We start from the raw sequence: 15,429 nt of genomic DNA on the forward strand, positions 1-15,429 counted from the left end.
AAACTGTTGCCTTTGTTTATTCACATTTTTTTAACCATTTGTAAGTTGTAAATAACGTTATAAGTCAGACAGGTGTTTTCAGAGGAGAGTGTTGAATACTACCTTGCTCTTTTTAGCCTGGGTTGAAATACAAAAATTTGGGAAATGCAGTGTTGAGCCCTCTTTCTGTATACCGTGTTCTTTGTTGTGAGTAATTTATCTCTTGGGTACTAGAATGCTTTTCTCCTGTAAACAGCTGCCTGGATGGCTAAAGACAGTCATTTGCCATGTTCTTCAGTCTGGATGATAGTCATTGAACCTCCTTTGATGTAAGATCATTACAGAAAGCTGTTTAAAGTTGGGAGGTAGGGTGGGTTGAATGCGATTTATTCATTTAACAAGACTAGGAAAGGAGGAGATGATTCCCACTTAGATTTTAAAATGGTAATTCATATAGATTTTAAATAGAATAAAAGTGCACTTAAAATGTTTATCAAATCACTATTTCTGAAATTATTTATGATAACTGCACACTTTCTTAAGAAGATTTTTACATAATTAAAAACATAGGACTGTAGAGTTAGAAAGTCAAAGAGTTGTAGAGCAAAGAAATGGATACTTTAACGACAGTATCCATGTCAGACTCTTTACCCAACCGCACTAACACATTATCCACATTATCCACCTATGCCTTTTCTATTCAAGTGCCTCTAAGTGTCTCTTAAACATACCACTTGGATCTTATTCCACTGCTGCCTCTGGCAGTGAGATCCAGATATCAAATATTTTTGGAGTAAATATAATCTTCTCTCCAGATCCTCTTTAAAACTTCTTCCAACCTTAGTCCTCGGCCATCTGGTTTTTGATAAACCCACCAGGGATAAAAGATTCTGGCTCTCCATCGTCTCTGTCCCATATAATTTTGTACCCCTTTGTCAGGACACACTGCAAGAAAATCAAGTCCAGCCTATCCAATTTTTTTCTGGAAGCAAAGTCCTCCAATCTGTGCAACACCCTAGTTCAGATAGTAAAAACAATTCAGCATTTTAGTGGGCTAATCTCAAATTTTTGTTTGCCCTTCCAGAACTATTTAAATTTCCATTTCTTTATCGTTGCCTATGCACATTTATGATTTGCAGAAGGTTTACCATCCACAGGAAGGTGGATGAGAGATGTAAGGAAAGGAAATGTTAGGTTTTGAAAGCAAAATCATGTGCTGCAGATTTCTCTATTTTGTTTTGTAAAATTTGTAATGGGTAAACTGGAATAGCATGAGCAATAAAAAGCAGTGTTTTTAGCATTTCCTAATGTTATCTTGTTGCCTCCACACATATCAAAGCCCTTGAGTGTTCACTTGAGGGGCCTATGCACCTGGCCAAACACAGCACCCATACCAATCACCATTGTCTACGTGTGGGTGTGAAAACCTTTATACTTCACTCATTCTCTGCCCACTCTTCATCACCCAGTGACTGCACATTCACTACTCTAAACATGACAGTTTAGTTATTGGACTCGATGTAAATCCCCTTCCTCACCTCTTTTCCTATAATCTCTTCTTTATGACCATGTCTTCAATCTACCTAGCTTCTATATTTTTTATTGAATGCTTATCTTTTCTGCTTTGTGCTGGATTGGTTCACTGTAGGGGGAAATGGGTAGCTGCAAAGCTGATAAATGATTTGTACAACCTTTGAGCCTTCGACTCCATATCCCACTTCTTTCCCACGCCTGGTAGATGCAGAAATTGAGACTGAGCGTGACCTTCACCAAATTGGTTGTCTGCACTGCCGAAGTGCCCTCCACCTTTGTAAATACATTAATATATACTGTTTACATGAAACTATTTTAGTGTTTTTTGAACCAACCTACCACTAAGGTCATATCTCAAAAGCTCATTTTTTTTATATCTCTACTTTGCATTTTATCTGAAATGTTTTAAATTAACAGAAACATGTAGGTAAATGAAGAAATATTTAAATGCTTGAAATCCAAGTGTTGTAATTTTAGACTCTTTTTCCCAAAGTGCATATTTGCTTTGTCTCCTTTTCGTACTGTAGTTGTTTGGATTGGATATTCCTAGCCTCAGCTCAATTATCTGGTAGTCTGGCCTCAACTGTGTCTATGGATTAGGTAAATCTAAAACAGCAGTTGGTGAACTGGGAGAAGAAAGAATGCTGAGGAGGTAAACCCGGGGGAGCAGTTGGACAATAGGTGAAAAATTGTAAGAAAAATGAAAAAGATATACAACTTCACAAGAGAAAGCAGCACAGAAACTTTGTGCATCCAGAGCGTTACCAAACACTGTCTTTTAGACTGTGACCCCTTGCTGCACTCCTCATGGAATCCAATGATGAAGTGCCAATTTCCCAGCACTTTCGCTGGGAAATCTTAGTTGGAATCTGTGACATGTTAGACCTGGCTCAGGTTCAGTAACTTAATCAATCTGCATGGATGGAAGGAGGAAGAGAGGTACATGACATATTATTTGCATTTTTTGAATTAATTGAATTTATTTAGATGTTTCTAAATGTATTTGATTACTTTAATTGTTCCTTTTAGTGTTTGAAAAGTTTACTACTTCAATTTGAGTATTTAAACTTTTTAATTCTTATTGGATGTAATTTTTGGAATATAAATTGTTGAATTTTGGGATATTGTTTCAATGTTTCTGAATATTGAAGACATTCAAACCCTTGACAATTTGTCAGGGCATTTTGGGAGGAGTTGCTCACCACTTTCGGTGGGAAGACAGTATACTGCTCAGATCTCCACTGATCAGCAACTTCGATCCCAGGAAATTCCAAGTCTAATTGAGGCGGATTGGACAGAAACTCCAGTGGGTTGGCTGCAGCTAATGGATCAAATATCCTTCTAAATGGCACCATGTCAGCGTAGTGGTTAGTGCCATGCTATTACAGCTCGGGGCGTTGGAGTTCAATCCCGGTGTACTCTGGAAGGAGTTTGTACACTCCCCCCCCCCACCACCACCCCTGCGGAATACGTGGGTTTCCTCCAGGTGCTCCGGTTTCTTCCCACAGTCCAAAGATGTACCAGTTAATAGGTTAATTGGGCATTGTAAATTGTCCTGTGATTAGGCTAGGATTAAATCGGGGGTTGCTGGCAATGCGGTTCGGATGGCCAGAAGGGCCTATTTCACACTGCATCTCTAAATGAATAAATATAGTAAATAACTATTGTAAATAGCTGGTGTACAGGAACTGCTCCATGATCGTCCATCACTTCCAAACAGTGGTTTCATGTAGATTTGCCAGTGTTCAGAACTCCCAGTCATGAATGTGGATGTTGCAAACTTGTTGACCTCTCATCTCTGGCCTTTTGTGAGCTAAATTTCAGCACTGGAATCTGGCATTTGAGTGCCAGTTTGTAGGGAGTATTGCTCTTGCCTTTATTTAATAGGAGGGAATTGCCTGCAAGAATAAATGTAAGTTTCAGTTAATTTTTTAAAATTAACTGCGTTTTGCTAAACGTTCTTTTTTAACTTTGTAAGCTTTCAAATCCTGTTTTAATTATTTTAATCTTTTATTTGATCTTTCAATACTTCTGAATAAGATTTCAAAAACACTCAAATGCATAAAGTTTCATAGTGAACTAAATCAAGGGACATTGTTTGATCTGTGTGTTGACGTTTTTCAGCTGTTGAATGGGAAGAGTGTGTTTGGCCATTCCCATGTGATACAGTTTACTTGGACATTACCCTGCATTTTGCAGTACCTCACCAATGAGAACTGAAACAAATTCAGAAAGGAGGTTTGCACCAGTAGATCCATGGGGAAAGTAGAGAGCGAACTACTGAATCAGAGTCACATTTATTATTGCTGACACTTGTCATGAAACTTGTTTGTTTTTGAAAGAAACTTTGAGGGAAACTTTGGCTGGTGTGATAATAAATAGAGTGAAAGAGAAATAATGAAGTAATGTTCATGGATTCATGGACAGTTTGGAAATCTGACAGCAGACGGTGGAAGCTGTTGAGTGAGCGTCTTCAAGCTCTTTTACCACCCCTCAATGGTAATAATGAAAAGAGAGCATGTCCCAGATGATGAGGGTCCTTAATGATGGATACCGCCTTCTTGAGGCTCAAGAATTTCTATCAGAGCTTTTCAATTGATCTTGATACTGTGCATTTTGCAAGATGAGCCACATAAGTAATTTAAGGGGTGATAATTGTCTAAATTTCTTTAAGTGCATGCACACAGGCTTTTTGTTACAATATTTTTGCTGCTCACAGTCCCCGACTACGTTCACAGACATTTTCTAAAAAATTGGCCTTTAAAACTGACAAACTAGTACATTGATTTCCTGAAGTTGAGACGAAATGCTTAATGAAGCCCAGTCCTGCTTCAGGCTCAGCTGAGGTTACTTGAATATTTCAACTTGGTCCACATTTGGTTGTCACTGTTAAACAGTGACGTCCGTTTTTAGTTTCTTTAAAATTATTGGTTTTGGCATGGAAGTGAAATAGTTGATTGTTTTCTTTTGTTGAAGAATGCAGTTCCTAGGCTTGGTTGCTAATGACATAGCTAATGGGAGCATTAATCATACACTGGCAAAGCATGTAAAGAGTATTCTATAAAAAGGCTGCGAAATGTATGTCATTATAAATGAAGACCGACTTTTCTTCTCAATATCTCTTTTGCACCTGTTTATTCTTTTGACCTCTCCAAAGTAGGAATCCCTCTGTCTTTCCTGTACCTCCGATTTTCTTTTGAGTCATCTAGTAGCCATCAAACTTTACAACTCCTCCCTTGGAGGGTCAGACACCCTGACCCAATAGGCTGGTCCTGGACTTATTTCCTGGCATAATTTACATATTACCATTTAACTATTTATGGTTTTATTACTATTTATTATTTATGGTGCAACTGTAACGAAAACCAATTTCCCCTGGGATCAATAAAGTATGACTAAACTAAACTAAACTAGTATAACTTCAGCTTTTGAATCACATATAACTGAAGGCAAGAAAGTAATGTACATTCTAAATCTATGTTGATATTGCATACAAAATAATTTGCAACTCTAAATATTCACTATGACTGCTTCCATGTGCATTGTTTTGAAGTTTCTGTCATTTCAAGTCATAACGGTCAAACAGAAAATGTCAGTGATAGAGGGATCATATCAGGTGACTGAAAATCATGAATCTGAAGTTGCTGGTCAGTGTCATGGGTTTACTGTTCAGCACTGAACATGAGACTCAGATCTGCATGTTTTAAAACAGTAACGAATGAGCTCATATCATAAGCAGGTTAATAGCTTCCCCGCACTTGTGAGTGTCCCACGTGATGGCTGTGATAACATCACCTACGTTACCCCGAAGGTGATAAGTTTGGCTCCGGCTGTTACCCACAGTCTCTGGGTAATATCTGCAATAATATCTCCCCAGTGAACGTGAGCTAATACACAACAAAACTGCTGCACGTAAAATTAATTTGACTCTGCCTTCCCTTCCTCAGGAATGCAGGAAAGTATATTTTAACAGTAAAGTGGAACCACATTTCTGCTATCTTGACTGAGACTGTGAAGTTGATAACATCTATACTTTCCAAAATGGCTCGCATGCTTTATTTAAATGATATGCTCAACATTTAGCTGAGATGGTAAATGCCTCTTTTGCCTGCATGATGGTGATTTTCTCTTTAATGTTTTGTTTGAAATAAAATTGGCACTAATTTAACTGTGAAGATAGATCTACACTAAATACTTTGAATCCCAGGGTTAATATCAACTTCCAAGCTTACAAGACAATTACACTTTTAACCTTCAATTACTGAAGTCAATATCACGGGGTCAACAAGTATCCCTTGTGAAGGAGCACGGTGTAGTGAGGTTTGACTGCATTGACAATGTCCTTATCTCAAGTTATTTGTAGGGAAAAGGATTTAAACTGCTGGGTCTCAGAAATTAGCATTTTGTGACCTCTGGGATGTTTTATAAAAAATTATGACATTTAATCAGTGCAGGAATTTGCATTGTTTGCTCTAACAAATCACTTACCCTATTTGTGTGATGTCTCAAGCAGGATTGCTGATATTTCATTTGTTATTTTTAAAGTGTTGTGGATGTTCCTTTGGACCTCATGGTTTTAATGGGGAGCTCTGAAGTCCTGGGATAGGTAGGGGGAAATGTCCTTCAGTCCTAAAACTAGAGACGTTCTTCCAGGTGTTGATGCAGTAGGGGCATCTATTGAGATCTAGAGCTTCCCTTTTGTTTTTGGTAATATTAGCAGATTTTGAATCAAAATAAATATTGTCAAAGATGGTCTGAGGTGCAGCATTATTGAGCAGTTGACCTTGACCTTGAAGCCAGTAATGTAGCTGTTGGTGTAACTGGAAGATAGCAGGGTTCCACTATTCCACAGCTGTGACAGTGTGAGCAATCATTGATCAGGGTTCAATTGCTGCCGCTTTCTGGCAGGGCTGTCTACGTTCTCCCTATAACCACATGGGTTTCCTCTGGGTACTCCAGTTGCCTCCGACGTTCCAGAGACGTACGGGTTAGGGTTGGTAAGTTACAGGCATGCTACATTGGCAGCCGAAGCACGGCAATGCTTGCTGGCTTCCCCCAGCACATTCTCAGACTGCGTTGATCGTTCAAATTTCACCTGCATGTTCACCTGTACATGTGACAAATGAAGCTAATCATAGCTTTACCTAGCACAATGGCTTATGTAACTGTACCAGAATCCAATGGCCTGGATTCATAATCCTGAGAATCTGTGTACCATGAAAGTCTCCTGTTCAATTCAACAAGCGGTTAAGTGGATTTCTTCAAATTGATAGTCCTTGTCTGAATCTTCTATGATTTGCTTTTTCCAAAACCGTTATATTCCAAGTAAGTGATAATGCTGTGCTTTAAACCAGAACCTCCACGAGTCACAGTGTATCCCATGAACCAGACCTTCACAGAAGGGAGGGAGGTGCGAATCAGCTGTACCGCCACTGGCTACCCCCGTCCACACACAGTCTGGACTCATAATGACATGTTTCTAATCGGAACAAGCAGGTAGGAATTGCTGTAATGTTTTCTGACGATTGAATATTTTGTCACATTTGCCGTCAATAATTGTACCGAACTGAGCCGTTGGATTATTCTACATGGATACCAGGTCCGCTTCCTGCTGTCAGTTGAGGTGACCACTTCGTGCCGCACAGGAAACTCCTGCCGATGTCATTTCCTGATGGACTCAGTTTTGGCCTGTGAGAGGTTGCCGATGTTAGCTCACATCCTCTCAGCAGATTGGCAGCATTTTGTGGAGATGATGTTGTTTGTTGTCTTTACAGTGTTGAGTTGCCTGCTCAAGTAGAAGTTGTCAAACATGTGGGACAGATAACAGTTTGATAAATTTCTATTCAATTTAATATCAGAGAATGTATACAGTATATAATGTGAAATTCTTGCTTTTCGTACACCTCCTCGAAGCCAAAAACAACCCCAAAGAATGAATGACAGAAAACGTCAGAACCCCAACTCCCCCCCCCACAAAAAGCAGCAGCAGGAAAAGCATTAACCCTCCCCCCCCCGAGTGACCAAACTGGAGAAGTTGCCTGGGTCTGCAAAAACCTCTGGCGACATCTTTAGCCCCTCCCACTCCTCTAACAGCTGGACTGGAGCAGAGACAGTATCGAAAGGAGGGAGAAGAACAACCTGCGTTTATTGTACATTTTTATTACATTTTATTTTTGTTACCTCATTCAGAAGCAAAAGTGATAACAATTGAGCCACAGCTAAATCAGTGCTGGGAAAACACTGGAGGAAAGTTAATCATTCACTTGTATGAATATAGGTTTTATTAATTCCCAGCAATTGTACACTTGAAAGGAACTTTATGATAACTGAGCCTTGCTTAATAACTAGGTCTGTCGAAACATGTATTCAGCCCAGTTAAATCTCTGATTTGAATTTCAGTACCCAAGTAGAAATTACCTTGCTGTCTACCAGGCTTCCCAGGTGCAAAACCTTGGAGTGGGTGATGATGGTACTCGGGCTCCTTAACATACCAACTCCACCAGGAGAGACTTACATGCTCTAAAGAAATTCCTAAGGTTGACATGTCATTGCCCTCATTTGTATGCAGCTGATCAACTGGGTAAATATGGGTTCAAACAATGGGTATATGTATTGGAAGGCAAATACCAATGTTATGAAATAAAAGTGTTTTTTTATGCCTTGAAGAAAAAGGCACAGAACAGACCCCATTTCTCCATGTTCAATCTCTACAAAGTCAGTTCCATTTGAGCATTTAGGGTACAGTAGGTCGTAATTAAAGAGAGGAACTAATAAAAGTCAGCATCTATACAGCTGACTACAGTCCAGTAACTTCTGCGAACAAGTCTGTGTGGACCACAATGAGGCAGAGGGACTTGGCTTCAATATTCACCTGCAATCAACAAAAATTGAGCGACTCAGATGAAGGTCAGAATTTGGAAGAGCCTTTGAGGTTAGTTGGCATTTGTAGAACTTCACACTAACTTTGAGGCAAGGAGGAATGGGGTTGGTAGGTGTTTAGAAAGTGACGTTTTTAATACATGTTTTCTGGTGAAATAAGAACAGACTGAACTCGTGTCTGTGACTACAGATGTGCCAGCCCAGTGCTCTGGTGCCCTCCAGTGGCAATAATCTGAAAATTCCCTATTACTGATTTTCCAGGACTGGGGTTGGGGCGGCGGGTGGGGGGGCGGGGGGTGGATTCATAAAATAGGCATAGAATCAATGCACACAGAAACAGACCCTTTGGCCCAATTGGTCCATGCTGTCCAAGGTGCTCCATCCAAGCTGTCAGTGATTGGCCTATAACCTTCTAAACTTTTCCAATTGACATATCTATCCAACTGTCCTTTGAAAGTTGATATTATACCTACCTCAACCACTTCCTCTGGCAATTCATTCCACCCAGATACCACCCTTTATGTAAAATAAAGTTGCTCAAGTTCCCCTTAAATCTGCCCGGGCTCCTTAAGTCTGTTCATTCTGGTTTTTGATTCCCCAACTCTGGGAAAAAGACTGAGTGTATTCACCCTGTCTATGCCCCTCATAATTTCATACACCTCTATAAGCTCACTTTTCCATGTCTTATGCTTCAGAAATTAAGTTGTAACCTGTCAAACCTGTTCCTGTAACTGAGTCACACAAATCCTGGTAGCATCCTTGTAAATCTTTTCTGCATTCTTTCCAATTTAACAACCTTTCCTATTTCAAGACAACCAAAACTGAACAAAACACTCTAAGTGCTGCCTCACTGGCATCTTGCATGACCGCACTGTGTCCTCCCAACTTTTATACTCAGTGCCCTGACTTGTGCGGGACCTTGTGCCAAAAGCTGATGCATGCAGACATGCTGCTAGAATGCAAACAGAATATGCTAAGAGTCTTCAGCAGGTCGGGCAGCATCTGTGGAAGGAGCAACATAGTTGACATTTCAGGTTGAAGAAACAAGGGCAAGGTGAAGAAATACATAGAACATGATGAAGCGGGGTCAGGGTTGCCGTAGTAGTAGACTGTTGAAATGATTCATGAGCAGTTACCAAGAGTGAGAAAAGGAACAAAGCAACACGTAAAAGATGTGAAGTGCAATTCAGAGTGGTAGCAAATGTCCAGAAGAGCAGGCAGTGTCAGTGGAGAAAAACAAATGACTTAATATTACAGATGGTAAGCATGTCTCTTAGCTTCATCCCTCCCCCTCCTGTCTTCTCCTATCATTTTGGATCACCTCCTCCCCCTCCCACTTTCAAATCTGTTACTAACTTCTTTCAGTTAGTCCTGACGAAGGGTCTCGGCCCGAAATGCTGACTGTACCTCCTCCTACAGATGCTGCCTGGCCTGCTGCATTCACCAGCAATTTTTATGTGTGAAGCATGTTGCAGAATTGGCCAGTCCTGACCCTGGAACAGTTGAGCTGAATAATCATTTTCTACAATTTTCATTTTTTTAAATTCGGATATTCGGTGTCTGGAGGTTTTTAAATTCTCAGCACTGCTGCTGCCATCTGCATTTTGAAAATTTGCTTCTATTATTCTCAGTGTCTTGTGCAGTTGTGCGATTTGTTAAATAACCATATTCTTTTTAATAGATCGTTTCCTTTTGTAGTATTTGTAAAAACTCTTGAAACAAGTACTAGAAAAGAGTTTTGATTTTACTTCTGTTTCTGACCGATGTTTGTTCTTTAAGGTTATTATGCTTGGCCAAACCGTTCACATCCCTGTCACTCGCTCTCCTGACATGACAGAAGAAAGGGGATTCTTTGTTAGGTTCTTGTGCCAAGAAAATCCATTTTCACCCACTATTACACTATTGACGCTAAATTTCACGCATCAGGTCGAAAACCATAAGACCATGAGAAGAAAAGACATAAAGGCAGAATTAGGCCATTTGGCCCATCAGGTCTTCTCCACCATTCAAACATGGCTGATCCTCTTTCTTTCCCTCCTCAGCCCCACTCCCCTACCTCTTCCAATAACCTTTAATGCCATGGCCAATCAAGAGCCTGTCAATCTCTGCCTTAAATACACCCAACAACATGGCCTGCACAGCTGCCTGTGGTAACAAATTTCACAAATTCACCACCCTCTGGCTACAGAAATTTCTCCGCATCCCTGTTTTAAATGGACACCCCTCTATCCTGAGGTTGTGCGCTCTTGTCTTAGACTCCCCCACCAAGGGAAACATCCTTTCCACATCTACTCTGTCTAGGCCTTTCAACATTCGACAAATGATTCATGGTTTACTCTTTTAGCACTGGGTAAGGAGATAAAAATGAGAGGGAAGGATTCTGCACTGAGGACAATACTGAAGCAAATTAGAAACCTTTAGAATCATGAAAATCTGTTTGGTTGACCTTCATTACTATTAAATTTTGTGTATGGAAAAATCAAGTGCAACTCACAGCAAAATTGGAATTGACAGTGTTAGGAGTGAGATTGTGGTGTGAAAATATCTGGTATTGTGAAGCAAACAGAGCAGAGCATTACAGAGCAATGTGAAATCACATGATGGCATAGTTCTCTTAACCAAGGGAATTTTGTTTGATTTGTGGCCCTATTTCTAATTTTCTGGCAGGCCCTCTTTGAATTGTGCGGAGCCAGTGCCATTCCAGTGTTTTGTTGCCTAAATCAAAAAATTATGAATCTGTTGCTATCAAATGTAAATCTGCGAGAGGAGTGAGGCTGTGGGTTTAACTGTGGTATGGCCTGCTAGCCTCTTTGGCGTATATCCACATTGCCAATGAAGACAAGACTGTTCAGCATCTCAAATTAGCTAGTAAGAGCTCCTTGCTGTGGGGTCCAAAAATACAGAACACACAAGACCCTAGTTTATCTCCAAGCTTGTACTGGGGTAACTGACCCCAGCTGGTGTCAGAATGAGTAATAACTTCATCAGTGGCAAAGGAGGCAGCGGTTTGGAGGGAGTGGGGAAGAAGTGGGGGTCTGGAGTGTGCCTCTATGCTACCAGTCATGACTGCTGAGAAATGTATGTGATTGCGGGCGTTGGTGACAAGTGATTCTGCTGTAATCCACTCTTCATCTTTCCCGCCCCCAAGCAAACCACTAACAAAAGGTCCACGTCTCCTCACATCTCACTTCCTGCCACATGTAAATCTCCAAGATAAAAAAAATGAATATGTCTAGATTGTATAGAACGTCACCAATGGATCTGTGTTTCAGCATACAATAGAAGGTTAAAACAGAGAGCATTTTAAATACCACGATATAATGGTCTCTTCCATGGTTTTGAAAGAATTATTTACAGTGAAGCTATATTTTAAGTTTGTGGCCTTCAATAGTAAACTTTATCAACAGTAAAATCTATCTTACAGCAAATGCATGTCTAATAAGTTTAATTTCTTTCTGTTTTAAAGACATATGCTGAGCAAGAGTGGCAGTCTAATTATTAGACCAGCTTCTCAGAAGGATTCTGGGATTTACACCTGCCTGGGCAGTAGCTCTGCAGGAACAGACAGACAAGCATCCATTCTCACCTATATAGGTCAGTGGGCAAATCCTCCTATTTCTGTGCGTTATACATTAAAGTGCTGAAGGGTGAACTTTTGTCCTATGCTGCCAGCAAAGTGCCAGTCCTGATTGGAAAATGCATTGACTAAGGTGGGACTACAAAGCTGGTGTTGTCCTGCAGGAGTTAAATGTATTGCAGATTGCTACAAAATTGCGGTACGAGGAGATGAGGTCATCATTGTGATAATCAGCAAGCTATATTAAAATCCTGGACTGACACTTGATATGAGATGTTTGGTGGTAACCCTATCTGAAAACGTTTACACCCTAAAAAATCCACAACATGCAAGTAATCTTGTGCTCATAATTCTCCAAACTTTTCCCTGAGCCTTTGTCATGACATTTCTGTGAAAACCTGTCCAACAGCTACTTGGAATTACTTCTTGCAGCAGTGTCAACAAAGGCAATTTGATTTAAGATGATTTTGGTGGTTGAACTCATTTTCCTCTCAAGGCAGAGCCCATCTGATTTTCTGGCATCATTTCTCACTTACCGTATTGTTGCTCAGCAAAACATTGGTTGCTCTGTGAATAACGTCCAAGTTGATCAAAGTTGTTGTACAGTGGCAGAATTAGTCAGCATAGAATGCCATAAATTGCACACCATGTCATTCCAAAAATGTCCAGCCCCTTACTAGATGAGTAAAACTGGCTTCTTACATGAGCTGTATATCTGTCAAATTGATGTTGAGGCTGTTTCCTTGAAACAGGACAGATTTTGATATAATTTATCAATAAATCCCCTAAGCAAATCAAACTGCAGTTGTGCTGTGTGAACTTTAGCAAAAAGTTTGCTGAAACCTTACATTTTGTTGAGTTGACAAGTAACTTGTAAACTTTGTGCATCATGCATTTGGGTAAAATTAGAAGCTGATTGTTGCTAGGTCTGGGCAATGAGCAGATTATCAGACCTGTGGCTTTGATTCTTGCCCAATACCAACAAGAGGCTGAGCTACTTTTTACTTTCATTCTTTCAGCAGATACTTGTGCAACTTAAGAAGATTGCTGGTTGGATCGAGAGCTGAAAAAGGCTTTAATGCTTCTTATACTTCTCAATTTTGTAAAAATGTGTTGTTGACCATCATTCAATTCATTACTCCTTGTTCAGTTTCATAGTCTTAAGCTTATTCTCAAGGTAGCAAGAAAGGTAGCTCCAAAATATTTCAATACAATAATGAGGAAAGTTAAGTTCAGGACTTCTGTACTCTTTTTAAATTTAGATATAATTTGTGTGATTTTATTAGACTGAAGTGAGCAGGGTTTCAGAGTACCTTCATATTGCTATGAAAGTCTAGTTTAACGACCAAGGTTAGCTTGTGCCTAACATACCACAGCAAAAATAAGCTTAGATCCAAGCCAGATAAAATGTTTGGTGAAAGTTGATGCAAAAGAATGGTTTTCATTTTAGGTTCTGAAAGCAGTTCCATTAGGAGTTGTAATATGTTACTTTTCTTCTCCACAGAGGCTCCAAAGGTTACTGTTGTCCAAAAGGAAATCCTTATTGGCCTTGGGGACACTGCAGTTTTGAAATGTAAAACCACTGGTGTTCCAGAGCCAGAGGTCAAATGGTTCAAAGGTGAGAGAACTAGCTGGACTGAAACTCCCACGGGATTCACCACTTCAAAAAAACCAGCTGCCTGCTGGTACAAGTATGGTACCATTATATGTCAAAAAACACAGTGTGATCATTGTTTGTCCATTTGTAACCAGGAGCTTTTGGAATTTTGAAGAGCGTCAAATATTTTCAGTTGTGTGTACTTTGCTTCAGACTTATTTCTAATACTTCTGATCTAACTTGCTGGATGTTTGTGGAATTGAGTCAAAGGACTTTGCAATATTATTTTGTATGCATTGGAGTATTGTGTTCAATTCAGATCACCTCATTTATAGTAAGGATGTAGAAGCTTTAGGGAAGGTGCAGAGGAGATGTACAAGGATGCTGCCTGGGCTAGAGACCATGCGTTATGAAGAAAGGCCAAGTGAGCTAGGATGTTTCTCTTGGAGCAAAGGAAGATGAGAGGCAACTTGATAGAAGTGTATAAGATGATAAAAGGCATGATTGGAGTCAATGCCTTTTTCCCACAGTGGTAATGGCTAATTGAGAACGAATAATTTTAAGGTGATTGGAAGAAAATGCAGGGGGATGTCAGAAACTTTTTTACATAGAGAATGGTAAGTGCATGGAAGGCATTGCCAGCGTGGTGGTAGAAGCAGATACATTAGGGACATTTAAGAGTCTCTCAGAAGGCACGTAGATGAAGGAAAAATAGAGAGGTATTTAGGAAGGAGAGTTTAGATTGACCTTGAAGTAGGTTAAAAGGTCAGCAGAACATCAAGGGCCAAAGGGCATGTACAGTGCTCTAATGTTCTCTGTCCTAAAGCGTATGGACTCTGTGTCGTAAGGAACAGTCCAAATGCTTCTAAGCATGTATATACAGAACATATTCTCAAGCTATTGTTTTTACTCCTTCAAATAGTAGTTTTAGAATATAGTCATGCAGCACAGAAGCAGAGCTTATAGTCCACCGAGTCCACCCTAACGATCAAACATCCATCTACACTAACCACATATTATTTAAAATATTTTATATATTACAGTCTGCTTGACACTGGAGAACAATGCAAATTGGGAAAACATTCTATCAGTCATCTTTATTTGCTTTGCAAGAATATCCCTCAGGTTTCCAGTTCCTGCCATTTTAACTCTGTCCCTCAATCCCATTCTTCCTGATGTCTCCTTCAATGTCCCACTGCTGTCTTGTAGCTCAATGGAGGTTAGGAGACAGCATCTGATCTTCTGAGGAATCAATGTATCTTCCTGAAATCGGCAATGATTTCAGATTCTCACGCCAGAATCATTACTCAATTTTGTTTTTGGTTTGGTTTGCAGTTTCTGGACGTCATTTACCTGTTGCTGTTAACAGCTCCTCCTCCCTCATGTGTCCAATTATAATACTGCCTTTGCCAAACAGACATTAATCCATCCCTTTCCCTGCCTTTTCACAGTCCCTCCCCATCTTTCTCTGCTTCTCTTGTGACTCGAAACAGTAAAATCTCTAATAATTCTGACAGCTCATTAACTTGAGTATTTCCAGAATTGTCTTTGCTTTATTTCATAAAACAGACTTACATTATAAATGTCTGGTTTCCTATCTTCCCTTCATGATTGCTGCCTTCCTGCTACTTCATGTTATCCTGAGCTGGAAGAATCACTTGATGTTTGGTTTGTTTTGGATCATTGTTCCAGATTTCAGCATCTGCAGTCTCTTGTGTCTTCACTACGAATTGTTGCCTCATTTACCACAGCAAGGTGCGCCATGGTTACAAAGAGTCGTTCAGCATTCTGGCATGAATGGGATAAGCTTGACTAATCATGGCAAAATGAACTGGAATTCCAGAACATCATGTACTGACTCCAG

General features: G+C 40.0%; 1 protein-coding gene across 4 annotated transcripts in view; it reads left to right on the plus strand.

Annotated features, from left to right (window-relative positions):
* Positions 1 to 15,429, plus strand: part of hmcn1 (hemicentin 1) — a 551,025-nt gene that overhangs the window by 183,076 nt on the left and 352,520 nt on the right. For all 4 annotated transcript variants that reach the window (XM_063064023.1, XM_063064025.1, XM_063064024.1 and 1 more), the window contains exons 12-14: positions 6,867 to 7,008; positions 11,858 to 11,985; positions 13,473 to 13,586. In XM_063064023.1, coding sequence (XP_062920093.1) covers positions 6,867 to 7,008; positions 11,858 to 11,985; positions 13,473 to 13,586 — 384 coding nt within the window. The remainder of the gene's footprint in view (positions 1 to 6,866; positions 7,009 to 11,857; positions 11,986 to 13,472; positions 13,587 to 15,429) is intronic.

This window comes from Mobula hypostoma, chromosome 12 (genome assembly GCF_963921235.1).
Source record: "Mobula hypostoma chromosome 12, sMobHyp1.1, whole genome shotgun sequence".
Lineage (NCBI taxonomy): Eukaryota > Metazoa > Chordata > Chondrichthyes > Myliobatiformes > Myliobatidae > Mobula > Mobula hypostoma.